At 36.0% G+C, this 27,493-nt stretch overlaps 2 protein-coding genes across 3 annotated transcripts; both read left to right on the top strand.

Moving 5' to 3' along the window:
* The first annotated feature begins 5 nt into the window (after positions 1 to 5).
* On the top strand, positions 6 to 19,970 carry LOC113680386 (heat shock protein 75 kDa, mitochondrial). Of its 2 annotated transcripts, XM_027197413.2 has the most exons (15): positions 6 to 213; positions 2,024 to 2,112; positions 2,253 to 2,313; positions 4,634 to 4,716; positions 6,145 to 6,536; positions 8,267 to 8,376; positions 8,626 to 8,699; positions 10,990 to 11,037; positions 11,517 to 12,088; positions 12,920 to 12,977; positions 13,461 to 13,617; positions 14,047 to 14,129; positions 15,069 to 15,229; positions 18,803 to 18,875; positions 19,229 to 19,970. In XM_027197413.2, the coding sequence occupies exons 1-15, from the start codon at positions 39 to 41 to the stop codon at positions 19,349 to 19,351; spliced, it is 2,259 nt and encodes a 752-aa protein (XP_027053214.2). In that variant the 5' UTR covers positions 6 to 38; the 3' UTR covers positions 19,352 to 19,970. The 2 variants fall into 2 exon arrangements, with proteins under 2 accessions (XP_027053214.2, XP_027053215.2); XM_027197414.2 differs by lacking the exon at positions 2,024 to 2,112 and having other exon boundaries at positions 13 to 213.
* A 2,082-nt stretch (positions 19,971 to 22,052) lies between these two features.
* LOC113680371 (uncharacterized) lies at positions 22,053 to 26,516 on the top strand. Its single transcript, XM_027197396.2, has 2 exons — positions 22,053 to 22,803; positions 24,847 to 26,516. The coding sequence occupies exons 1-2, from the start codon at positions 22,282 to 22,284 to the stop codon at positions 25,603 to 25,605; spliced, it is 1,281 nt and encodes a 426-aa protein (XP_027053197.2). The 5' UTR covers positions 22,053 to 22,281; the 3' UTR covers positions 25,606 to 26,516.
* The last annotated feature ends 977 nt before the right edge of the window (positions 26,517 to 27,493 follow it).

Genomic DNA, 27,493 nt, shown 5'->3' with positions numbered 1-27,493 from the left:
ATCTAAACGAACTGTCCAGGACTTGATCCAAAGCAGAAATGGCGGCTGCCTTTAGCTTCGTAAATAACGTGAATCGCATTTCTGCTCGTTATTTACCGCTCTATTTGCTCAATTTTAGATATCTCCACAAAATATGTCCGCGAAATAGCAATCTGATTGCCAACAAACGTCCGAAGCACAGATTGCAGCTCGTTCAATCACAAAATTGTGTAGGTAAGGTGGATGAGTACTCATTTGCACGTGTTTGGGGTTTTTCCTTCCCCCTTTCCGTCATCGGTTTACTAATCGACAAATTGATGATGAGATGAGTAAGCTTACAGTATAATTCGAGCCTCATTTAGTGAATAAGAGAATAGCAAAGGTACTACAAAGTTTTAAACATGCAATTTCGAGATTGTGGCATGGGTATCACTTCAGATGCAGGATATTGAATTTAGAGCAATCATCAAAAAAATTTTTTTCCAGAATAACAATTTAGCCATCATTAAATCAGAGGGAAACTAGTAAAAATTCTCTAAGAAGAGCGACCATAAAAAAGTAGAAATTTTGGCGTTTTTACTCATTTCAAGTATTTCTTACCTTTTAACTCCTATGAGTGACCAAGACAGAATTTTCCTAACAATGTCAGTCCAACATTAAGCAATAAGTAATGAAAGAAAAGAAACATGTCAATAGGGGATTGATGATTGATTCAAGAACAATTTCTCTTGGCTAACATTAAAATTGTATGGCAAACAGAAGGGAGATTTACTTATGAGATGTGAGAATGAAAGGGGGTAATATAATATATTCCAAACCAAAAAAGGAATGCAAGAGTCAGTGACCTTGAAAATCGTGATTGATACAATAATTTTTTCAATGAAATGAATTGCTCAGGCCTCTAGAGCCTTAGGATGTTCTGCAAATTCTGCTGGTCAAACAAATTTGTTTAGATGAAGGTTGCTCAAGAACTCTGCTTTTTAATTAATGGTTTTAGGCTAGTGATTTTTTATGATATGGTCAATCACTCTAAACTCTTTGATCTTTTATTTCATATTTTTTATGTGCAAATTTCAAACTATTCTAATCTGGTAATAATGAAAAATATGTAGAGAATAAAGATCAAAGAAAACCTGTTTGAAAACCTGTAGGCCAAGGAAAAGTTTGAACTACAACATACAAAATAATATAGCTAACTGTATTTCTCTGGAAGTAAGAGCTAACAATCCAGAGAGACTTATTTTATCAGACAGGTATTTGGTGGATAAACCAATGTTATACTTCCCTACGTCTAATAATTTAGATGTTACTTAAGAACCCTTAATATTTCAAAAGGAAAAGGTTTTTACATTTGTATGTCAATAGTTATTTCCTGCAATGGTGTGTCAAAAGTGTTTGTTTTTTCTTCTGGTCCCACTACTTTTTTTTTTGTTTAGGGAAGTAGCCATGTTAGTACACTTATAATTGTTCCAATATGATCTCATGCTAATATTTTTATGTCTTGGATACTAAAGAAAATTTCTGCAGCTAACATATACACTATTAAAAAATGTATACAATCAACCTCACACACAAGAAAAACTTTCCCAAAAAAACATTTGTGTCACTTTCATTCCCTGAACAAATTTGCTCAAAAGACAGTAGAACACTGTATGTATTTTTTAACTTGAACACAGTTATGCCACTTTCAATTACTTGCCTTTGTTGACAGAAGCATCACCATAATTACCACAGGTCAGGAAAAAGTCAGGGAAAAATAAAATTCTTCAAAATCAGGGAAAAGTCTGAGAATTCTACTTTGAGTCGGACAATATCTTTAAAAGAAGTCAGAGGAAGTGAAACTTCAAGTAAATATGAAGTCATTCATGTTGTCTTAGCCCTCTTCATGATGAAGAATAATTTTATACACTATATCTACACAGGCAGCCATTTAGTGTCTGTTGTAAGGATAATTCTATGTACCCAGTGTTTTTCGCATAAGGGAACCTTAAGAAAAGGGAAATTTGTTGTTGTTCAGTGTTTGTTATTTTTATTGTCTTTCTAGGGTTTAGAGGTCCCCATGTGAGGCTCTACCCAAAGATTTCCTGCAGAGCTTTTTCAGAAAATCCTACTGATAAAGATAATTTTTCAAAGGTGCTAAAAAACAACATCAATGTATGGTTTAGCATTTTTCATGGTATTATATAACACTATTATTTAATTCAGGTTTTGTATTATAGATTGTGAACTGAATTATGAATCATCATTACAAAATCATATTTTTTTAATCTAAGGAAGAAGATTTTGAAGAAGGTGATACTGTACATGTTATAAGGGAAAATGAAAGAATTATTGGTAAGTTGAAACTATATCATAAATAATGGATAGTAAAAATTTAGGAGTAATAATTTATTCACAGAGATAACTGAATTGTTTGGTTAAATTCTTTGTAAAACAGATGCATTATATATATTACTTGTAGTGTCATAGACCAAGAAATGTTCATGTTATGTACTAGATGGTTCTCAGCATGCAAAAATAGTTACAAGCTTGGAAGAATATACATGTATGGGTGCTTCCATATAAGAAGACATAGTTTAGTATTGATTTGTTATCTGACTCGTTTTAGAGAAAATAAAACTAAGCATGTAAATGTTGCATTTCAGTGGTCCTTGTTGATATATGTGGTATTTCTTGATCCTTGCTAATAAAATTCAGCATGCTCTTACTTTTATTTTGAGTTACCCACATGGACCAATAGGCTGATCTGGATCTCAACCTACAAATCAACTCAAGTTAAATTTGACTCAGTTTTAAATTCTGTCATTGGTACATTGGCTGGGTATTGTACATATGTCTAGTATTATTTATAGAACTGATTAATTTAACATGAAGAGTGATATTTGAGAAACTTTTTTTGAAAACCTGTTCCATCCATAAATGGCTGAAGATATGAAATCACTTTAAAATATCCCAAAACATCCCAGTTCAAACAAGTTTGCCACCATCGTTCAAGCTCTCTCAGAAGGAACCAGAGTTTGTTAAAAAGCAATTAAAGTCTCTAAAAGTGAAAAAATCAACAGGCATCCCAGGATTACCAGCATGACTTCAAAAGGATGGTTCAGATACAATATCTGAGCCCCTTACCTTGCTTATGAACAGATCTTTACGTGAAGGCTATGTATCAGATGAATGGAAGCACACCCTTGTAACACCCATACATAAGGCTGGAAGTAAAAGTGATCTGTCTAACTATAGACCCATATCTGTTCTGCCTGTATTCTCCAAGATCCTTGAAAGAGGGATACACAAAATGGTTTATGACCATCTACAGCTCAACAACTTGCTGTCTCCTTCACAGTCTGGCTTTTGCCCTCTCCACAGCACTTCAACCTGCTTGACCCATGTAACTAACACCCTTTTACAGAATATCGAAAAAGGATTGTTGACTGGACTAGTATTTTTAGATCTTAGCAAGGCTTTTGACACTCAACCACTACCTTCTTTTAGATAAATTAGTGCAGTCCTTTGGTTTTTCTACCTCTGCCAGACAATGGTTTTTCTCGTACTTAACCAATTGTTCTCAAAGTGTTTGTGTTAATGGGATAGTTTCAGATCCTCAAAAAGTTGATTTTGGAGTCCTCCAGGACTTTGGGGCTTTAGGACCCCTTCTCTTTATAATGTATATTAATGACATATCCCATGTTGTTAGATATTCTAATGTTGAGCAATATGTTGATGATACGCTTCTTTACTTTCGTCTATATTAGGAATGTTGCGTAGAGCACGAAAGATCTTGCCTCAGTCATCCTGTATCATTTTGTACAACACAATGATACTCCCCCTTTTTGACTATTGCTCAGTTGTATGGGATAGTTGTGGGGCTATATCTAAAGGGTATCTTGATAAGCTTAATGGGCGTACAGCTAGTATTATCTTAAATAGGGCTGTGAGTGAAACAGATATTGTTTGTATTCTTGGTTGGCCTAGCCTTCAGTCTCATAGAGACTATCTTAAATGCATGCTGGTTGTCAAATCTATGAACGGCTTAGCACCTTCCTACCTATTGAGTGATTTTACTCAAGCTAAGAAATATAATACCAGGCACTGGGATTTGATTCGTCTTCCTTTGGCCAAAAGCACTAAATATCAAGGCAGTTTTAGATATAATGGTGGGTGCACTTTTAATAATCTGCCCAAAGCAATAAGATTGCTGGAAAGCCTTAAAACTTTTAAAACTGAGTGTAAGCAGTTTTTTAAACAGATTTAATTAGTTATGTAGACTTTGTATGTATTTTCTCTAATGAGTTTTACTTTTGTCTGTCAATTTTATGCGTAACTTTGTATTGTCAAATTTTGTTTTTGCAGGGCTCTCTTTAAACTAGCTATGCTAAATGTGATGTTCATGTTTAAATATTGATTAAGTAAATAACTAAATAAACTTATTAGTTTAAGAATGACAATTGGGTTTTATTGCTTGTAAGCCAGTTTTTCTTTCATAAGTTTTGTAGCAGAGGCTAAAATGTTTAGTCGTTAATTGCTTGATCAAACAGAATCAAAACAAAAACCGGTTCTGCTCAGAGCAGGCACATATACAGTTTTGTGGAAAGTTTTTAGCATATGGAACTACTAAATTAAATTTAATGAAAAAAAAATTGTATGTTTTCATGTCTAGGTGAAACCCAAAGGCATGACTTTCAAGCAGAAACCAGACAGTTATTGGATATTGTAGCCAAGACACTCTATTCAGAGAAAGAGGTGTGTGTAGAGAAACAACACTCTTTTACATGAAAATTACCAACTGTTACAAATTTATTTTTAACAACTTTTACAAATCATGCACTTCATAATTAAAATTATGGAAGAGATAATTGTACAAATGTACATGTATGGTACTTAAACTAATACACTGAAACCTTCCTGACACAAGATTTACACAATTTACAAAATGATATGTATTTTGTTCGCTCTCTGCAATTTGATAATCTTAATAGAGGAAATGATAAATTTACCCTAGGCACATTTGGATACTGTTTACTCAAGGATTAAAATTCTAGCAATGATGTTAGGTTATAAATTATAAGTAACTTACTTTCTTAACCTGTAATAGTGTAGTTTGATTGTCTGGGTGAGTGTAGTCCTTAGAAGGACTGTTGTCAGTAGTGGTGACTGACGTTTCGACAACCTGAGCAGAAGTCATCATCAGAGTCAAGTGAAAGGTTGTTGTCAGTCGAATGTACTTAGTCCGGTTTGTGTACACTGATTGGTCAGTTTTGCTGTGATGTTATTGGCTTTAAGACTCAAGTGGCGTAGGTCAGTTGTGATTGGTCGGTTTGGATCCGTTAGTGAAGTTAGGTCATTCTGTTCGGTTCGTTTGTAATGTTAATGTTGTGGATGAGTCGTTCGTATGGTGCTGGTAGTGGTTGACACCTGTTGAGGGGAGTCTGTTCCAAGTTAGTAAACCAGCTTTCCAGGGTCAGTCATTGAAGGTAGTTGGTGCTGTAGGTTAGGCATTGCGCAGAGTCCCAGTCAATAGTGTGGTTCGTAAGTCGGTGATGTTCAGCAATGTGATTGTTGACATCGCCTTTCCTCGTCACTCGTTTGTGTTCAGTCAGTCTAGTTGTGAGGTTTCTGCCAGTCTCACTGATGCAGGAGGCGTGGCAGTTGGAGCAATTGATCTTATATACTGCTCCTTGTCTGTTCCTCGGTTCGTCTCTGTCTTTGATGTTAGTCAGTAACTGATGTAGTGTGGTAATAGGTTTGTGAGTGATGCTTATATTGAATGGTTGTAGGATGCGTGAGATGTTCTCAGATATGCCCTTTATGTATGGTATAGTGGCTGTAGTCATAGTTGTGTTGTCGTTAGCTTCGGTAGTAGTAGTAGGTCTGTGAGTGTTATGTTGAATGAAGTCTTCGTTGTACAAACGACTCATACACGACATCAAACTACAATATTACATGCTACCCCCGGGTTCAAACCATTTACTATATTTCTTAACCTGGTGGAGTGTTTTCACGTCTTGCTCTGCCTTCTGTCATTGACACAGGACAAAGATGTAACAGTGACCATTACACAAACACCTTTACCCTCCTTAAAAAAAGGCTCACACCTTACCTGAGCATCATTTGCCTATGTTCTCTTAATTGATCATAAACTATATCCATAGCAATTTTTATTCACCATAGGTTTTTATTCGCGAAATGATTTCCAATGCATCTGATGCACTGGAAAAACTGCAATACCAGTTCTTGACTGGAAAAGGTGTATTGGAAAATGAACTTCCTCTTGAAATAAACATTGCAACAGATCAAGATAAAAGAACTCTGACAATCCAGGATCATGGCATAGGAATGACAAAAGAAGAATTGTTAGATAATTTGGGTACTATTGCTAGGTCTGGATCCAAAGCTTTCCTTGAGGAACTGGGTAAACTGGGACAAGGAGATTCACGGGGAAAAAGCATCATTGGACAGTTTGGTGTGGGCTTCTATTCTTCATTCATGGTGGCTGACAGAGTTGATGTGTTCACTCGTTCTTTTTCTCCTGACAGTAAAGGATTCTTATGGACTTCCAATGGGTAACAAAATATTAATGATAGACACTCCAATTTTTGCTCTCAATCAAATTCCATTTCTGTAGTCATATTTTCCCATCCATTAGATTTAACTGATATGTCAAAAATTGCATGGGACTTCAACCCTTTTAATCATTTTATCACTTATCCTATTAATCATTTTTCTCCCTTTGTTTGTCTCCATTGGACCATGTACAATGATCCAGAAGTAGTTACCTACTGCTTCACTAAGTTTATTCTGTTGATGCAAAAGGTATAATTATTGTGTATTGCACAATAATGCTGTCAAGTTAAACAGATTTTTTTAATTAAACACAACTTTTTTTTTTACTATTTCTTTCTTTGGGAATTAAACAAAATCATTGTGAAATTTATGTCATTCCCAATTGTTTCATGTATGGAAAATGTTAAAGAGTCTCTTGTAAAGAGATTAAGAATGGATGTGGCATGAAACCTTGTATGTATTCATGTAAATAGGATAAAACACACCAAGCTTTTAATGAATGAGTTGCCAGTAATCAGATCCTTGTGTTTCTGCAAAGATTTCTGGGATCGCCATGGGGCAAACATTTCAACTTGCTTAAAAGAAGGATAGTAAAAGGTAGTTTTGACGTCCAAGAAAACAAATTTGGTGAGATATCTGTTTTATCAGAGATGGATTTGGGTAATGTTGATGGGAGGGAAGCACAAGGTTTTTTTTTCCACAACCTTGAAAAATTTAATAAAATCTAGCTATATCTAGCAAGTGTTATGGTGAAATTGACATTTTGTAATGATCTACAGCGTAGAAATATTAGCTATAAATGGCCAAGAAATAACTCAGTAAAGCCTTTTCAGTTTTGTTTACATCTGTCAGTTTTATTTACAGAAGTCTACTTCTATCTTTATTCTTGGCTTGATAATACATGGTGTGCTTGAGCATTAAATATCATTATGATATGGTTTATGGTCAAGTCGCCCAGAAGTCATTTCACCTGATGTCGTGTCATCCAAAATTTTAGTCAAGTTACCCAAATTTTATTTTAACACTTGTAAACACCCAAAGTGGCACTTTTTAGAAAGTGCTGAAGGTACCAATCAATTTAAAAACCTTTTTGGTGTATTTACTTTTGTTATTAATCCTTCAATCAAACCTTTAAATTTCTCTTTAAACACAAATGTTCAAGTTCCCCAAGAACTCTAATTGAAAAACATTTTAAGGGAGACAGATGTAACCAACATAAACAGTATTTATGTAATTCAACCTATGATAGCATAGTAGAAAAGTGTTTAACTAGCGACAACTACCCCTAACAAACTAATTGCAAAACTAGTGAGATAAATCCTAAAGTGATCCTTCAGTGAACTAACTCCTAACTAAAAAATAAACTTAACCAAATAATTGGTACGGATTGGTCCATGTGTCAAGTGGGAGAAAGCTTTTAGTGGTCTTCTTGTTGAAATTTTATCCAATGCATAATCTTCTTAATAGCTAATGAAGTATTTTTGCTTATCTGATCTTTTAAGTATTTGTTTGCTTGGGCAACTTGCCTTTTTTGGGGGCAACATGACTTTGGGCAGGATGACTTTCAGGCAACTTTCACTCCATACTTCCATCTAACAACTTGCAATGTTTTCCCCTGTGGCAATCCCAAAAATCTTTGCACAAACACTAGGATCCAGTTACTGGCAACTTATTCATTAGTCCAGTTTATGTGAAAACATATGTAACAATTCGTTATTTGAGTTTTCAGGTCTGGTTCATTTGAGATTGCTGAGGCAGGGAATGTAACTCAAGGCACAAAAGTGGTCATGCATCTCAAGGATGATTTTAAAAAGTTTTCAATCAAAACAACAGTTGAAGGTTGGTGTGCTAAACTCTTCACAGTGAGCAATCTTGTTTTTAATGACATTCTTGAAAAAAGCATGAGGCGCTAATGATGTTAAAAATAGTTTTAAAATAATACACTATTCAAGACTTACATGGAGGTGTTTTTTGTTGTTAGTTGCAGCACAGCAGTCAAATGATATGCCAAATTTGAAATCTATGACCATGCACAAAATTCATGCACAGGATATTGTATATATCAATGCTTATCATTTCCTCTCACAGATATTATAAAAAAGTATAGCAACTTTGTGGGTTTCCCTATATATTTGGATGGCACATGCATCAATACAATTCAGGTATGTTGAAATTATTTGGTTTTTTCTTTCATTTTGTTTTAGTAACTCTATTTTTTCGTTTATGATAGTAAGGGATGTAATATGTAGAGGTAATCACATTATTTAGAATGCAATTTGAGATAAATCAGCATGAGTAGATTTTCCAAAGACTAACCATATTGCACGAGCTTGTGAGGGATGCTGATTTATCCCAAATTGCGCTCGAAATCATGCAATTCCTAGTGATTAATATACCAGGAAAATATGATTAGAGCTGTTTTCCTTTTAGTTGTCTCTATTTCATGCCATGGCTCACCAGTTACACTGCGTACCTTTGCCTTGTTGCTGGAGTACGGTATTTACTCGTGTACAAGTCGAACTCGTGTATAAGTCGACCCCCATTTTTAAGTTAAAAAATCGGGTTTTTCATCATTTCTAGTCAAAGAAGTAAAATTCAGACAGATAGAAATTTCCCAAAAGTTAATCTCTCATTTCTGGGAATGTATTGAAAACACGGGGAATTAAAAAACTGCAGAGCAAAATGTAACCAAGTTCTTTGAAGTTTATCAGCAATTATTTATATCACCACGATTTAAGCACACACGAACACTTCGATTTATCGGAGAAGTATTTTATCATATTTTGTAAACCACATTGAAAATGAAAGGAGCAACTTCAGAATACCCCGCAACTTATTTACATGTCATTGAATAAGAATAGCGTCTATTGTGTTATGCCTCGATCTTCAAAGCCTCCCGACACATGTAAATGAGTTGCGGGGTATTCAGATCGAGGCATAACACAATAGACGCTATTCTTATTCAATGACATGTAAATAAGTTGCGGGGTATTCTGAAGTTGCTCCCTCCCATTTGGCTAAAATGGGAGCAACTTCAGAATGAAATCTTCTTGCATTTTAACAAACCTTTATCTTAATGTTGAGTTTGAAAGGAGATTAATTTTAGTAAACCGAAGGAACACCGAATAGCTTCGAAGGATCGCGCGCAACAAGCAAGACCGCGCGAGACAACGACATTTGCCAGGTTACTAAGCTACTGGAATCATTCGAAGAAATCAAAAGTTCAGTACTGCAAACAACTGCAAAGCTGTGAGAAAAAATGTCTGTTCTACAACCCAAAGACGCAGTATAAATCAGTTCTAGTAGCTTTGTGTTAAGCCACTCAAAATATATTATTTCAAACTCTTTTTGTGGACGAAGAATGCGCTGAAAAGTGACGAAACTCGAACACAATTCGTACTGGTTTTATAATCTCGATTTTCCTTGCGGACTTCAGGCAATTGTTATGCTAATTTCTTGGGCTGCTTGGGTCAGGTCTTTGTGTATGACTCGTGTTTAAGTCGAGGGTTTTTTTTGGGCTGAGTTTTTGGTCCTAAAAGATCGACTTATACACGAGTAAATACAGTAGTCTAGCTTTTTCCTTAAGAATTTGCTGCCAACTTTTAAAACCTTTCTCAAGAATGATTGAGCGTTTGTATTCTTTCTCTGTTGGGTGTCGGTCAACAGCAGTAACCATCGCACAAAAGCTATCACACTCATAACCTTCCACATCTTTCATACCAAATGTGGAATCAAAGTCAGGACCTCCAGCTCATACCCTCATGTCTGTCTGTAGAAGGCAGACTTCTTGCCAGTTTTTCCTTTGTTAGGTGTTTTCTCCCATGAACTCTGAATTAAAAGTCACTACTTTCTACTCACCTGTCTGCCATTTTTTTGTTGTGCTTTTGCAACTTAGTAATCAATTCAATCAATTTAATTTTTAACTTCCTGCACTCAAATTTAACTTTCTGCACTGTTTTGGATTGACTTGTTTTCAGTCAATGAGTGTGCTTAAATTTTATGTGCATGTGTACATGTATTGTTAGGTACATGTAGGTGTACATGTATCTTGAAACCTCATTTTCTGTCAGTTGTTATTAGGCCCATGGTTCACTTTTAGTGCTACAGCTAAAGCTTTAATTTATGGGAAGGTGATGTTCTCACCAGATAATTGAGTAATTAAGATACAGTGAGGTGGTTCCAAGAAGCTTTTGATTAAATATAAAGGTATCACCAAGTCTCTGGCACGCTTAGTTGTAATTGTAATCACTTTTTCTTATTAATAATAAAATTTACTTCCATTTATGGTGGGTTGTGTGAGCATGAACCCATATTTCAGTAAAAGGCTATTCATACATGATGGCATTTGAATCACTTCCTAAGAGTGCTGTCATCTATGTATCCCATCCTTGAGGTAATAAAAAAGTATATTGAGTTGATTTGCTATGTTTTTTTCTGTTTTCTCTTCTTCAGCCTTTGTGGATGTTGGATCCAAATGCTATAAGCTCTCAAGAACATGAGGTTTGTAAAAGAAATGACATTTTACATTCACTTGATGATTTATTGTTAAATGTGTCAAATAGAATGGGCTCCCAAATTCTGATTGCAACTTCTAAATTAAATATGGTTATGTAGCTGTCGCAGTCAGCAAAATTAGAAAACTCACTGTATCTTCATTTAGTGAAAAGAATGTAGTATATGTCTCTCTTACAGCCAGATCACATGATATGCAGTTTACTTCCCAGAATAAGTACATAAATCAAGAACAACATCAATTTGATCTCACCCATTCATGATTTGTGATCAGAGTATTGTAGATCTACAAAAATTTGCAAAAGTTTCAACTTTTTATTATGATTTTTACATTTTTACATCTTTTGCTTACAACCCCTTTTTCCTACATTACTTTCTGCAAAGGATGTTGCACATAGTCATTGCAAGCAGTGAATAGTTTTATATTGTTAAGTAGTTTGTGTAAAGCACAAAATTTCTGTTTACAGGAGTTTTATCAGTTTATTGCCAAGAGTCACGATAGGCCAAGATACACGCTCCACTACAAGACAGATGCTCCTTTGAATATTCGTAGTATATTTTACATTCCAGAAACTGTTCCACAGCTGTTCACAATGGCTAATACAGAATATGGTGTATCTCTGTACAGTCGAAAGGTTCTTATTCAATCCAAGGCACAGGGGGTTTTGCCAAACTGGTTGCGGTTTGTAAAGGGAGTGGTTGATAGTGAAGATATACCACTTAACCTCAGTAGAGAACTTCTCCAAGATAGTGCTCTTATTACAAAACTCAGCCAAGTTTTACAATCTCGTATTGTCAAGTTTCTTCAGCAGCAACAAAAGAAGGACAGAGTGAAGTTTGAAAACTTTTTCAAGGATTGTGGTACTTTCTTTCGGGAGGGAATAGTGAGCAGTAACAATGAAGATGAAAAACAAGACATAGCCAAGCTTTTGTTATTTGAATCATCACAGGAAAAGGCTGGGGAGTTAACCTCACTTTCTCTATATGTATCACGCATGAAACAAACCCAGCAATATATATACTACTTGTGTGCCCCAAGGTAAGGTGATCCAATTCCATCTAAACACTGCAACCTTTTTTTACCTCTTTGTATATTGAAAACAAAACAAAAATTGACTGTAATAAAACTGCATTCATATTGGTGCCTGTATTGAGTCCCTTTGGAATGGTAAAGTGGTCTTAATGGTGCCTGTTGTAAATTTAATGCTAAACCAAGCTCAATCAACACTTTCATCTGGTATATTTTTGTTCATAGTCTTATAGAAATAATTTTACAAGTTTATTGATTAACTTATTTGGTAATTATGGTTCTCTGCTACAGTAATCTCACTGTTACTTTTGGCATGGTCATTAGCAGTATGGGGTTTACAAAATTTTACTTCAATTACCTTACTTTGATTTTGAAACCACTTAATTGTTAATTTAATTGGACACCATAGCAAAGTGCGATAAAGAATGTCATGCAGAGAGCTTTTCATGTAGAGTCACATCATATCACTATTTGTATTATTAGTTGTTAATAGGCATTTTTTTGTTTTCAAGCATTCATTTTTTGATTCTGTTGCTAATGAATGAAACCAGTTCATGATCATACAGGACACAAACACTTTGGAAACTTACCATGACTGATTGTAAACATTATAACAAACCTGATCCAAACTTTACGGCATCATTTCTTTACTGGATTTCCAGGCCATGATATAGATAGCATTGTCTTTGTTTGTGAGACCGCACCTCAGTGATTTTTGGAATATGTCAAATTCATTTAACATTCCATTAAAAGAGTTTGCATGTAACTTTAGTAATAAGGATGAAGTATTCAATTGTTTCATATCATAGTAGTTGTCATCATTGTTTTCCTAATTTTCAGTCGTGAGCTTGCAGAGACATCCCCATACTATGAAGCACTTAAAAAGGATGACGTTGAGGTGGGTTTTATGATGCGTTAACATGCACATACACTTTTACTAGGTATGTTTTTTCCCAATGTATCCCACTTTTTTTCTACATAATGTAACAACCTTTTACTATGCCTGAGGAGGTGTGACCTTGTCTTGCAATGTTTTCATGGCAATTTTGTAGGTCTTGCACATGGTAGAATTTTACTGATGTGGTATCTCTGCAGCAAAGCCATTATGTATATTTCTATACAACAATGCTCTTGAAATTCCTACCTTTTTATGAGTAACTAGCAAGTGTCTTTGCATTTTTCTTTTTTGTGGCTTCTCTGTTCTCATGTAATTATAAATTTTAAAAATTTGAGTTGTTGCTGTTGTTGGTTTTTTGTATGAGGTGGTATTGTATCTTATAATTAACAAAATATTTGTTAACATATATCCATTTTTGTGGTGTGGCTTGAGTATTTGGTGAGCTAACACAACACAATGACTGTTATTATGTTTTCCTGTTAGGTATTGTTTACCTATAATGAACAAGATGATGTAACTTTGCATTACCTTAGTGAATTTCATGGGAAGAAAATCATAGCTGCAGAGAATTACTTTTCAGTTGATAGAGAAGTAAAATCGTCAATATCAACTGACACAATTGATGCAGACAACACATCTGGTTTGTATTTCAACCAACTTAGTGTGACTGGCTCAATTCTGGTATCATAAAGCTCTCAGCTAATTTTCAAATGCTTCTTTCATATCATAAAGTAGAATGGATATCACACCTATTGACAATAGTTTTACACATGTATAATACCATAATAACATATTGCTAAATGAATGTGATTGTAGAGATTTTCAAACTCTGACATTGTGTGTGGTTGTATTCAACAAGTGTGTGGTGATTATAAATTTGATGCATGGATTTTCAAATTGAATGGAAGTTTTGATGTTCAGATATAACTTGGGTTACTAAGAATATTTGTTATTCCCCTTTAATCATAAGAGAGGCATACACTTCCGACAGTCAGTTGGGAGAGCTCTGCTTTAAAATTAGCCAATGGTTATTATCTGACTAGTTACATGGATATAATCTTTTCTCCAGATTCTCTATCAGATGAGCAAGCTAAAGACTTGGCAGACTGGATCAGTATAATCTTGGGAAAGGAAAAAGTCCCTGTAGTTAAGGTTTGAATTTTTTAATGTGGCCTAAGTCATTGTTTTGAAATTATAGAAGGTGCTTTAGTAAAGCAGCCCTTAAATCAACCAAAATGACAACATTCTTAAGAGATTGTGAAAAGTGAAGAGGTCCCTGCATAAGCTTTTTTTTATAATGCTATGCGATAATAAGATTGAATTGCTTAATACCAGCTAGAAGAAGTTTAGAGCACTTTACTTAAATTGTCAAAAGGTCACTTGCTGTCACCAACCATACCAAACTTTGGGTTAGATTCTGGTCTAATAATAGGGCTTAAGAAGGCATCTTTTATGGTCTTTTTGTTTGTTTTAGGGGATTATGCTCTTTTGTTAAGAGAAAAAAAGTTTAAAGTATCAACTCTAAGCCAAACATCTCAGTGCAAAATTTGAAATTATCAGTACTGGATTAAATGAGCATTATAACATGCTTCTTTGGAGGGGTAAGGATGTTTTTGTCAAGAACAAGTACTTACTTACCTGATGATGGAGGGTAAATTTGTGTAGGCACTGCCACATAGGGCAAGGGGTTAAATTATACAACATTTTAGATTCATAACTCAAGCACTTTCACGCTATATCAGTCTTATGTAGAAGCTGAAGTAAGAATTCAACAACTGATTCACTAAATAAGTTATTAATATTAATAATTTAACACACATCTCAACTAAAATTACACATTTGTGCATTTTAAATCATTCTGCCTCTTCATGAAAAGCTAGGTATTTTGTGCTTTTTGTTGCTTGAGTCAAAAAATAACTGTGAGTTTCAAAATTTCACCAACCCTTTTCTTCATGAGGGTGTGTCAGCATAATGTAAATGGATGGGAGAACACAATGCAGTTCCATTTTCTTTCATCCTTGATTATTTTGTAGATAAGAAGTTATCACTTTCATTCAAGGTGTTAATCAGGTGTGTTTAATGCACGGACAGGTATCCAAACATCTTAGTAAGACCAGTCATCCTGTGATGGTCACTGTGCCTGACATGGTGGCAGCTAAACATTGGCTCAAAGTTATGAGAGCACAGCAACACCAGGATATTGACAATACCAAGTACCACTTTTTTCAACCCACATTGGAGATAAATCCTAGGTGTGTAACTAAGCCAAAGTTGATACTTTTACCTGTATGTGTGCCCATATATGTGACTTCCTACACTTGATTAAAGTTGTCTTCACATCATATATGTCAAATCGTTATTCAAATGAGGTGATACAAAGTTATGATAAAGTTATGATAGTGGCACTGATTTCAAAGTGTTGACTATAAAATGCGTTTTGACGAAGCCACAGAATGTGCCAGTGATGTTGAACATGTCTATTTCCCATGAGAATTGCTCTCCAGTATATGTAATCAAATAACTTTTTTCTTCTGCCACAAGAAAGGACATTAATAAAGTTACCACCTACTGTGGTTTGAGATCCTTAATAGTTCCATTACCCCTATGAAAACAGTCTTCAAATGGGCTAAAAATTTGACTTAGGCTGCCACCTTTTTTGATGATTTTAGCTCCCACTTACAAGCCATGGCAGAGGAAATACTTTTAAATTGAGGCATGGTTTCATTCTCTGGCTTCAACATACCATTTTTACTATAGCATCCTCCTTACATAGTGTGCTAGTTTATTACTTTGATCAAAATTTTGATTAGCACACAAAGCTGTTTGTTAGCTTATTTAAAACTGTTATTTTCAATTCTGGAAAACAATATTGAGCTAACGAAAAAAAGGGTTACTGGAAGAACGAATTACGGTCAACTCGCCGACGTATAAAATCGAGTAGAGACGTCGGCGAGTTGGTCCTCAATCCAATACAACTTATTAGAAGTTAAACATACAGAAAAGTAAACGATATTTAGTAAAACACACTGGTGAACATTGGTGAACATCAGACAGAAGCTTAAACATTGGTGAACATCACCAATGACTATAACAGCTTAAGACGCGAACGAGATAAATTGTGCAACAACAACGCCGTAAAGACTCATCATGTCAATCGCTCAGATTTTTTAAAGAAAACTTGGCTCTCTAGACAAGATCTTTAGTAAAAAGCAATTCTTTCTGTTTGCAACAAAGTTCATAAAGATCTCAAGGCGAATAAAGCGAAGTAAACATCACCAATGACTCTAACTGCTACAGACGCGAACGAGTTATCTCGTTCGCGTCTGAAGCGGATATAGTCATTGGCGATGTTTACTTCGCTTTATTCGCCTTGATATCTTTATAAACTTTGTTGCAAATAGAAAGAATTGCTTTTTACTAAAGAACGGTTTCCCTTTCGTCCCGTGATCCAAGTTGGATGACACCGCTAGTTAAATACATGCTACGTAGCAAGTCTCGCATCTCTGTTTTGCGCACCAATAAGCATAGAGAGCTTAATAGAAATGTGTTGAAGGTTATTGGCGAAAACAGAAGGATGCTTCTGGAGGGCATAATGGGGAGCAGAGAATGGTGGAAAAACGTAGACTTGATATCTCAACGCCGGCGGTCCACAAACGTTTCGCTGGATAGAGAGTCCGCTCAAGATTTGAACGAGTATTTCGGTGACCTGTGTACGGATGGCGATTACGTTGAGCCCGCGTTACTTGAAATTGGTCCTGAGGTGAAAGTCCCGGAAATTAGTGAACGATATGTATGGAACTCACTGAGTACTCTAAAGAAGACTGCAACTGGTCCTGACCAAATTCCGTATTGGGTGTGGAAAGACCATGCGGAGATCTTCACTCCAATCATTACTAAGCTATGGAATTTGTCTCTCGCTACGCACCAGTGGCCTAGATCGTGGAAAAGGGCAAGTATAAACCCACTGCCAAAAGTTGATGTTCCAGTGGCAAGAGGGGACTTCCGGGGGATCAACGTAACCCCTGTAATAGCAAGAGCCCTGGAAAAGGCAGTCTATAAGATTCACGCCCAAAGGCCGGTAGAAGAACAGCTGTTGAATAGTCAATTCGCGTATAGAGAAGGAGGGAGCTGCACAGATGCTTTGCTACTTATACAGAATAAGATCTGCAAGTTTCTTGATGATCCCAAGTGCAAGGCAGTGCGGATGTTCGCGATGGATTTCAGTAAGGCCTTTGACTCTGTGAGCCATCAACTCCTTGCTGAGAAACTTAAGAGTCTACCACTTAACCCGTATATCATAAACTGGTGGTTAGGTTTTTTGCGAGATAGAAAACAAAGAGTTATTTTCGGGAATCATGTCTGTAATTGGAAAACAGTTAACAAGGGCACAACCCAGGGTAGTGTTTCAGGACCTTATTTGTTCAATATATTTCTTAACGATCTGGAAATTAAATTAGGAAACGAGACACTTGGTTTCAAATACGCTGATGACTGTACGATTATTGCTCCGGTATATTATTATAAAGATCACTCTGTAGACTTAATAAATCAGTTTTTACAGTGGGCAAGCCAAAATAGAATGAATTCAAATTCTACTAAATGTAAAGAGCTTGTTATGTATAAAAAAGGTCACACTGCTGAGGCCTACAAAAGTATTTTTGGCATACCTCAGACTAGTACAATAACCATTCTTGGTCTCACGTTTCAGCCGAACTGCAAATTCAGTACTCACCTAAAAGAAAAGTTAGGTAAAGCTAATAAATGTTTATACGTTATCAGATGCCTCCGCAAAGAAGGATGTAGCCAAGCAGAAGTAGATGTTTTATTTAATTCCATTGTCCTACCTAATATTACTTATGCTCTTTCTGTGTATGGGGCCTCTGAGTCAGAGCTAACTATAGCCCAGCAGTTTTTAGATCGTTGTTTTAAACGTAGTTACATATCTAAGAAATTAGTGATAGATGACTTACTTAAAACGCAAGATCACAAAATTTGTCGCAAGGTTTCAACTATCCTGAGCCATCCTCTTAGAGCCTACTTCCCTGAGACCAAGATCACGAGGTATAATTTGAGAAATAAAGCCCCTGTCATGCCCGCCATTCGCACAAACCGTTTTAAGAATACATTTTTAAATAGAATTGTTTTTAAGTACAATGTAGCTTTGTAAAAGTGTACTTCCTGTATTAGACTTTTGTATTTGTTTCCACGTATATACTTATCTTACTTAGATACACCTAAGCTTATTTACATCCTTTTTCTTTTTAATGTAACATAAGATATGTAATTTTATCTTTTGAACAATAAAGACACAAAGACACAAAGATCTAGAAAGCCAAGTTTTCTTTAAAAAATCTGAGCGATTGACATGATGAGTCTTTACGGTGTTGTTGTCGCACAATAACTCGTTTGCGTCTTAAGTTGTTATAGTCATTGGTGATGTTCACCAATGTTCAAGCTTCTGTTTGATGTTCACAAATGTTCACCAGTGTTTTTTTTTTTACTAAATATCATTTACTTTTCTGTATGTTTAACTTCTAATAAGTTGTATTGGATTGAGGACCAACTCGCCGACGTCTCTACTCGATTTTATACGTCGGCGAGTTGGCGTCGGCGAGTTGGTCCGTCGGCGAGTTGACTGGATACCGGAAGAACTGTTTCAAAAGGTCTCTAGCACTTGTGAGGCTTCCTATCCATTATAATTTAAAAACAGAGGAACAAAGTAAAGATACTGATGTTTTGTATGAACATGATTTTATTGTGTTATATTGCTCAACTTATCTAGTGTCACCCATTGCTGTGATTCTCTAAAATATTTTGTCCTGCAGCCATGAATTAATCAAACAACTGCAAGAAGTTCGGTCAGTGAATTTAGATCTAGCTGTTATGGTTGTTCATCAGGTGGGTGGGGCTCTATCCTGTTATTGTGGTGTTTATTTCTGTTGTTGGTAAAAAAAATTAGCCTGCAAACAGGCCCTCATTATTAGAGTTTTGCCAGGCATCTGGCACTAATAATGAGTGCTAGACCCCTTACAGACTTCTCGTCAGCTTGCATTGCTTGTTGCTCATGCCAAAGCGCTAATACCGAGGGCCTGCTTGCAGGCTAGTCTAAAGATGTTGTTGATGACTCAAAAAACTGATACAGAAAATTTGGAAAGTGAAGTGACCGGCAAGGACATAGTCTTGCTCCATATGCATGATGAAAGTAACACTACTATTTATGGTATTGTAATCAGTTGAATGTTTTCTTGCAGCTGTTGGACAATGCAATGATATCTGCAGGACTACTTGATGACCCAAGGAGCATGGTGAGCAGACTGAACTCTCTATTAGCTCAAGTGCTTGACTCAGCTCATGGAACTGCAAAACCTGAGTGACCATCCACTTTTATTACACCTGATCTGATCACAGCATAGCTGGCACATTGTCTCCAGTGTGCCAGGATCCAGAATGGGATCTGATCAGGAGAAAAACTACCCTGCAGTATGCCTAACAACCAGGAAGATATGATGCAGACAAATTGCAAAATCCTATTACAAAAATATGGTATTTAATGCTTATGAAATATATCTAGGTCAGGATTTTTTATGTAGAGGTGTGTCTTAGTTAAGAGTCATGTGTTCAGTTCTTGTATCAGAGCAATGGTGATTTCATCAGGAGTTTATGAACTTCCTTGTTGTTGCCCTCGTGATCTTTTATTAAATGTAGTATTAGTGTTAAATGTCTTTTTTTTTCTGAGAAATATTGAGAATAGATACAGAGCAAACACTGATAACCTGTTACTGAGTTGTAAAGAATAGCTCATTCATACATTTACTTAGTTGATTGGAGGACTGATATACATGTCAAATATGAGTACCTCACTTAACATCAATAAAATGTGTAATGTCAATGAATTCAATAGTTTTTGTGGAACTAAAAGTTTTAATGACAGCTGCATACTGTAGCAAAATCGGTCCTTAAGATACATTTTCGTGATTAAAGTGATTTACTTTACATGAAACTACCTGTGGTTACTTCTAGACAGTTTTGGCATTGTGCAAACAGTCCCTTACCTGTTATAAACCCAAGCTGTCTCAAAAACTTAGGGCATTTTCCTTCCTAAAAAATATTGATGTCACAAAGGATGTTCCAAAATAACACAGCACTCATAATGGTAAATTAACGGGGTGGGGTGCAAATTTGCAAGGTAATCACACGATTTTGCATGCAACTTGGAATAAATCTTCACTAGTGAATTAATGACTTTCTTGTCAATCCATTTTTTGGTAGTAATTTGCTGGATTCTCCAGCTGCTGGAGGTATTTGCACAATGTCACAATAGGTAGAATTTTTAAGCATGAGTAAGATTTTTTGGCTTATTTACACAAAATTGCACGAGAAATTGTTTTAATTTACAAATAATTTACATCAAAAAAGTATTACAGAAAATAGACAGCTGACTTTTTGACAGGGTGTGCAATTTGTAATTTGCACTTGTGTCACAACTTTGTACTCATGTAACATGAAAAATGCACATGCCAATCAGCCAAGTGGCCCAATCAATATCAACCACTTTCATCACCACTAAGGGGAATGATTGTCTTTGTATATATACTTATAGAGACATACATTTGTCCATATATGTATATATATGTATGTATATATATATATACATATATATGTTGAAGCAGAGCAGAATAAATATTATGAGAGGAAAAAAGGACGCAACTACATTTCCCGACAAGCCTGTTTCGTGAATCGCTTCACTCTTCAGGGGTTTAATTCCCTGAAGAGTGAAGCGATTCACGAAACAGGCTTGTCGGGAAATGTAGTTGCGTCCTTTTTTCCTCTCATAATATTTATATACATATACATATATATATATATATATATATATATATATATATATATATATATATACATACATACATACATATATATATACATACATATATATAAATCTTGGTTTTTAGTCTAGCAGGTAATTTAGTGTTAACAACTGGGTTGAAAACGTAAATTAACCACCGTAAAGGATAAAGAAGCTGACGTTTGGAGCATTAGCCCTTCGTCAGAGCAATTGGTTATAGTCTATCCTTGTGGTATAGAGCTCAATGTGTTTGCAGAGCATGGTATATCTGAAGGTTGAATTAATCAATAAGACTTAATTTTTTGCTGTGACTCTGAGTTTCATGCTTACGTAATCATCAGAATATGTATATATATATGTATATGAATTGAAGTGTGGTACCATGCCTAAGTTGGTAGACTTCAAAAGGCACAAATATTATATACTTTGGTAGTAAACGTTTTGCTAGTTTGGGCTTCCTTAGTGCGAAGTTATGCAAACTAAGGCTAGTTAAATTTATACAACAGACTGCTAAGGTTTGTTAACTTAGGGTGTTACTCTATTGAGTGGATGAATGGATGTATAAGAGGAACACCAACAATAGAGTAACACCTCAAGTTAATGAACCTTAGCAGCCTATTTTGTGTGTGTATATATATATATATATATATATATATATATATATATATATATATATATATATATACATATATATACTTAGATATAGGTGAAAGAATCAAAGAGGACACATCAATTCTCTGTTACTCAGAGTTTCGCGCCTAAGCGTTCGTCAGACAGTCAGAGTTCTGTCTGATGAGCACTTAGGCGCAAAACTCTGAGTAACAGAGAATCAATGCATCCTCTCTGATTCTTTCACTTATATATACTCAGCTCTGCTACCGCAACATTGAGCACTTTATGCCAAGGTAGACTCTACCCCCACATTTATACTTAGATATAGTATATATCTTAAGTATAGAACTTGCCAATCAGAGCACGCCTTCAATGCTATCTACTGTTTTAGTTAACAATTATACCATGAGCGTGCATTGGATGTTCAATCTCGTATTCAGCAAGAGTATTTGGAAACAATGTCTTAATAAATTTCCCGAAATCCTGAACGTTTGAATATTTTCAGCAACAATTTTCTGCTGCCAACACTGGTCGCAATGCATGTCCATACAAGGTGACTCGTAACATGAGCTGAGAACCGAAGTTGAGTGAACCAATCAGAACACTTGAAATGCAATATGCCTTCAAACCCTAGAAGCCGTCAGGGTCATGATACGACCAGATGGACGAAGGGTTACTTCCAGTCTGAGCACCGGCTAACATCGTTGAATTCAGTGGTTAAATTCTTGACTGAACTCTATGTTTATATGCGTCGAAATTAAAGAATTTTGTGTAGATTTCGGATGTTGAAAGTCCTGGTTTAAAATCTTTTAAGGCAAGGGAGAAAATCTCTCGTAGAATCCAACGATGGCGGACCAAGAAGCCGAGTGTGAACAGTTTATAGGCGACGATTCTGAACTCCATTGTCGGAACAAAGTCAAGCCCTTGGTGGATATGTTAACGAGGAAAAACGTTGGCATGTATTTACAGTTTATTTTGTTTGGAATCGGCTCGGTTCTTCCTATATTTGTGATTTTCGCCGCTGTTGATTACTTCGATGACATTTTTCCTCACAAGCAACCAGAATTTGCAATGAACGCGATCTACAATCCGCTGCTGTTCTGTGGTTGTTTCGTTAACTTGGTGTGGGGTCGCGCAGCTAGTTTCAAATGGAGGATTGTCAGTGGATTTTCAGTCGTAGTCATATGCATGTTGGGCTTCATTTTTCTTGATCAGCTGGAGTTATGTGGGTCAACATGTCTTAAGAGCCATTACTGGTCCGTTCTGTTTCTAGCAGGTATTCTTGGCTTGGCAGATGCCGTGTGCCAGTCTACTTTGTTTGGTCTTACTACTCACGCTCTGCCACCAATATACACCCACGGACTAATGGTAAGTTATCTCGTGGAAAGTGAAGGGGAGTATGCTGGTCATATAGGGTCAAAATTTTGAAGTGATATCTTTATTTTATATTGAGAAGCCGTATCTATGTTCAAATTAAGTATTTGGGTCCAAATTGCAACATACGTTTATATATAATTCCCTAGATATATGAATGTGTAGAATATTAAGATATATCTCCATATGTCCAACCCTTTGTTGCGTACTTGCACATGGTCCGATGTAAACATGCAACTTTTACGATATAGATATAAATTTTGAGGAAACTACGTCATGTAACTGTTCGTGACTTGACTCGCATTCAAGGCGGCTCAATGGTTCCCAACATTGATTCTTTCTTCGATTCTCTGTTGAGAGTTATCCGAGAAGTGAGAAGTCATTCATACGCAACCCTATTTCACAGAATGATGGAATGACAGAATACCTTAAACTCCATGGCATAGGAATACCCCAAGTCGTATAACAGGCACCTTTGTAGCGTTAACAAACTTGATACCTGAAATATGTTTAAAAATTTAGCTGTTCATGGTAACTCTAAAATAGGTTCATTTTACTGGCAATCAATAGTTTTTCCTTTATTGTTTGATTTCCTGCTGTGTCCAACAAAGGCAAGGAGCTGCATTACTTAAATATTTAAATTACAACTATCCATGAAACAATTGTCACTAACCATTAAAAAAAGACAGTACACACTGACACAGACATTGTGGGGTAGCGCAAGACATACCATATATTATAACATTATAAAATACTTATTTAACTCCAAATGTTAGATTCCGTTTTTTTATTATGATAAAAAATTAATTAATTTTTAAAAAATTTTAAAAAAAAGGACGTGGATATGCATCTTGATATTCTGGACATTCATGTATTTAGGCAATTGGATATACATATTTAATTTGGACATAGATAATACAACTTGATATACAAATATCACTTTTCAAAATTTTGAGCAGCAAGCATAGAGGGTTTATATGTATTGATTGCTTGATTGTTCATGGAGTACTGTTTCCTTTCAATATGTTACAACACCAAACCAGAGGCAAATCAAATCAAGTAATGTTCAAATCAAGGATAAACCTGGCACAACAAGGGCCCAGTTGTTTGAGGGCCGATTAGTGCTAACCCAGGGTTAAATTTTAATCTGGGTCTCTTTATTCCTTTACTCAAAAGCCTTTTCATTTTAATTTTCAGGGTTCTTTTTAAAGCATCAAATAGTCATATTCTAGACAAGAAGAATTTGACTGAATTTTCTTTTAAAGCTTTTAGATCTGAAATTAGATTTCACACTATCCTTAGGTTATCTTAATGCTTTGAACAACCTGGCCTAGATTGACAACCTCAGTTTCACACAGTCAAGGTAGTTTCTGTTATCAGACCTATCAACCCCAGTTTGTTGTGGGGTTAAACCTTACTGGGAAATATTTACCATATGAAAAAACTGGAGTTTGTAATTTAACACTCTGATGAGCCTGTTAGACTTCATTTGAAGGGAAAGAAACACCAAAGCTATTCACCATTCATTTGAAAACATAATGACAGAATTGGGGAAAATTAGCCCAAATTAAGGTAATTTAGCAATTGAATGGCTCTGATGAAGGGCTAATGCTCGAAACATCAGCTTTTAAACTCTTCACAGTGGCCAGTTTGTGTTTGCAACTCAATTGATAACACTTACTTACCCTGTAATGTAAAACAGTTTTATTCTGCTGATAATTATGCAAGTTGGCTCACTGAGCCCTCAGATTAAAATACAATTTATTTTTGTGTGGGCTGGTCTACTTTCTTCACATATGAACCTTTACACTGATCGTTTTGTTTGTACATTTCACAATTTCTGTGGCACAATTGTAATGATTTATAAATGGGTAGGTATTAAATTATTAAGATATTAAAATAGGAACTGTTATGATGTGCCCTCATTATTCTAAACAAAAATTAAATATTTGTAATGAATATCACAGAGAACTTTTAAATAAATGTAAGTTTTTCTGAAATGTTGTATAATATTTTCTTCTTTTATTATCTCCACAGCTTGGTGTAGGCTTATGTGGCTTCCTTATGACATCTTTAAGAGTTTTGACAAAGACTGCTACCAAAAATCTTCATGTGTCAAGCTATTACTACTTTGGGACAGCAGCCATATTTACTTTGGTAGTGGTAGCTGTTTACTTTCATCTCATTGGAGGTGATGCATTTCAACGTTACTACTCCCAAGCTCCAAGAAGTGGTCTTGACACTGACTGGAAACATCCTTTTCAACGTTTTGCATTCTTTACAGGTGAAGCACTGAGAGTGTTGCGCTATAAACATGTCTTCTGCCACTGTTTTTTGCTTACATTAGTAACTGCCCAACAGTATGTTGTGATACCATCAGTGGCTGCCATGGCAACAGACTTCCTTGGTAATGGTTGGTTCCCTGTGTTGTTAATTTTAGTATACAATGTTGGTGATGTTATTGGCCGAGGGCCATTGGCTTTGTATTACATGTATTCTATTTGGTGGGCATGGCTATCTACTCTTGTTCGTTTCTTTATTATTGCTGGCATCTGTCTTAGTGTACCCCCTCACAGTATGAGTACAAGGCCTGCCTGGATGGCAACTTTTGTTGCAGTACTTGGTCTATCAACTGGTCATCTGACAACATCCCTAATCTCTTACTCTTCATCTGAAGTACCAGGAAGAGCTAAGGAAACTGTTGGATACCTAAGTGTGTTAAGCATGACACTTGGAATGGCTGGCGGAAGTGCTACCAGTTATTTCATGAAAGCCCTTGTGGATAGGACTGGCTAACTTAAGTCTGCATGTATTGCCATTAGCAGGTTTGAATGTTATACTTAAACCACTTAACTCACAGGATCAGATTGTTAATTCTCCTCATCTAGCTGCAGCACATATCCTTGAAAATTAATTACAAGAATGTGGTGTTAGATCAAGATCATTTCTACGTGATAAGTTTGAGTGTTCTCATTACCTGAACATGTTAATCACTTCTGGGACTTATAGGGTTAGAGAATGTTATTTGTCCTTTCAATTATGTATGAGTCACTAGCAATATCAAGTTATGAGAGAAGCAAAGGATATCAATCTTAGGGGGTATCAATGAGTCAAAAACCCATTACAGTACAGAACCCCCCCATGGGTTCTTTAGTACAAGTCCTGTGAACATGCGCATGTTTTTGGAGGAGGACAAAAACGAATTTTAGAGGGAGAAAAGAAATTTTGGCCACTGGAGGGACTACTCCAGGAGTTTAGCGGGAGAGAGTGGTTAATGTCTATGATTCTTTGCTGATTATGATGGCAGGTTGGTAGAAGGGGGAACTTAAATCCTTTTCTAAGACTATTCCTCTTTCTTAAGCTTGTAATGTAGGGTCAGAGCCCTAGTAGATATGATGAATGTTTGGAAGAAATATCTGACATAGACTGACATAGGAAAATAGAAAAACAGTGATAATAAGTTATCAGTTAAACCAGCTATATTTTGGACACAATCAACTTTAAGAGGGTGCTTTGAAATAATTTGTGCATGAGCTCCATACAACATTAAACAAGAGAGAATTACACCAAAAAAGAGAATAGTAATGGGTTAAAAGTTATCTTAAAGGCTATCTTAGTTTAAGGATTACCTAAACCGTAAGCTTTCAGCTTCTAGTCTTAGGAAATTTTGAAGGGCAAGATGAAAAATAGACATGTTCAAAATGAAAGTGTTGTTGCAAATGCCAACTGAAGCCGTTTCCACAAACTTTTCAATTTTTATTTGTCTCCGATAAGATTCAACATGATTCTCTCGTGTCGATTTAATTAGAAGTGAAATTACTCCTCGTAGTTGGTGTTCGTTTAATTACAAGTTGAGCTGCATTCGATCTTATTAAAATTTTTCTGACTTTTCTCCTTCCTGTGGAGCCATCTTCTTAAAAACTCTTCTTTGGTTGTTCAGTTCTTCAGTGATTGGTGGTCCTGATTTTCTTTCACGGGGTGGACGTCTAATTTTGAAGAACCTTGAGACCCATCCACCAATTTGTGAGACGGGCTAGAGAAAATACTTGTGAAATACTGCATCAAATTCGTCCGCCTCCTGGTTTGTGACTTGCTTGAAAATCTTGCATACCGTCTTTGCCTCAGCCAGTGATTACGCAGTCGCGGTTGTGGTTACATCTTCTGGCCAAGTCGGTGGTTCCCTTCCCACGAAAGTCCTGTCTCGTATCATCCCTGGTCGCTTCTCTGCAGCTGTTTTTCCTTGAACTCTTTTAGACAACCGCTTGATCTCCTGTAGATGGATCTGCTAACCCAAGCAAGTCTAGTGTACAGAGTTCTTCGTAGTCTACACTTGACGTTTAATTGAGAAGCATGTTGGTGGTGTCAATTTCTTTACCAGGCAAGGTGATAGTCCAACCTAGCTTCGTGTAAGTGGCTATCGGGTCCCATTCTCTTCCCACGCGTTGAGGTTCGGTGGTGGTGATTCGGAGCCATTCACTATTTCCCGGGATAATGTGTACATGCAAGCGGGATCTTTCGTCAGTGTCATCATGGTCACACCCTTAAGATGGCCCTTTAGATAGCCCTACTACACTCAGGTGTAGTAGAGCTGACTTGTTCGTTGCGTTGTTTTGTAATCTTAGGCAATTATGCCTGTGGAAATTATGTGCATATTGAGTAAGTAAATTTTGAAATCAATAATCCC

The sequence above is a fragment of the Pocillopora damicornis genome, chromosome 13, assembly GCF_964200805.1.
Source record: "Pocillopora damicornis chromosome 13, jaPocDami1.2, whole genome shotgun sequence".
Lineage (NCBI taxonomy): Eukaryota > Metazoa > Cnidaria > Anthozoa > Scleractinia > Pocilloporidae > Pocillopora > Pocillopora damicornis.
Note: the sequence above shows the minus strand (reverse complement) of the source record. Positions and strands in the feature narration are given on the sequence as shown.

Bases quoted from the DNA above. Each gene is read 5' to 3' on its own strand.
- LOC113680386 (XM_027197413.2), top strand. From the start codon at position 39: ATGGCGGCTGCCTTTAGCTTCGTAAATAACGTGAATCGCATTTCTGCT. The intron at 12,089-12,919 runs GTAAGGTGATCC...CCTAATTTTCAG, and splicing joins TACTACTTGTGTGCCCCAAG to TCGTGAGCTTGCAGAGACAT. The intron at 18,876-19,228 runs GTGGGTGGGGCT...GTTTTCTTGCAG, and splicing joins CTGTTATGGTTGTTCATCAG to CTGTTGGACAATGCAATGAT.
- LOC113680371 (XM_027197396.2), top strand. From the start codon at position 22,282: ATGGCGGACCAAGAAGCCGAGTGTGAACAGTTTATAGGCGACGATTCT. The intron at 22,804-24,846 runs GTAAGTTATCTC...TTATCTCCACAG, and splicing joins TATACACCCACGGACTAATG to CTTGGTGTAGGCTTATGTGG.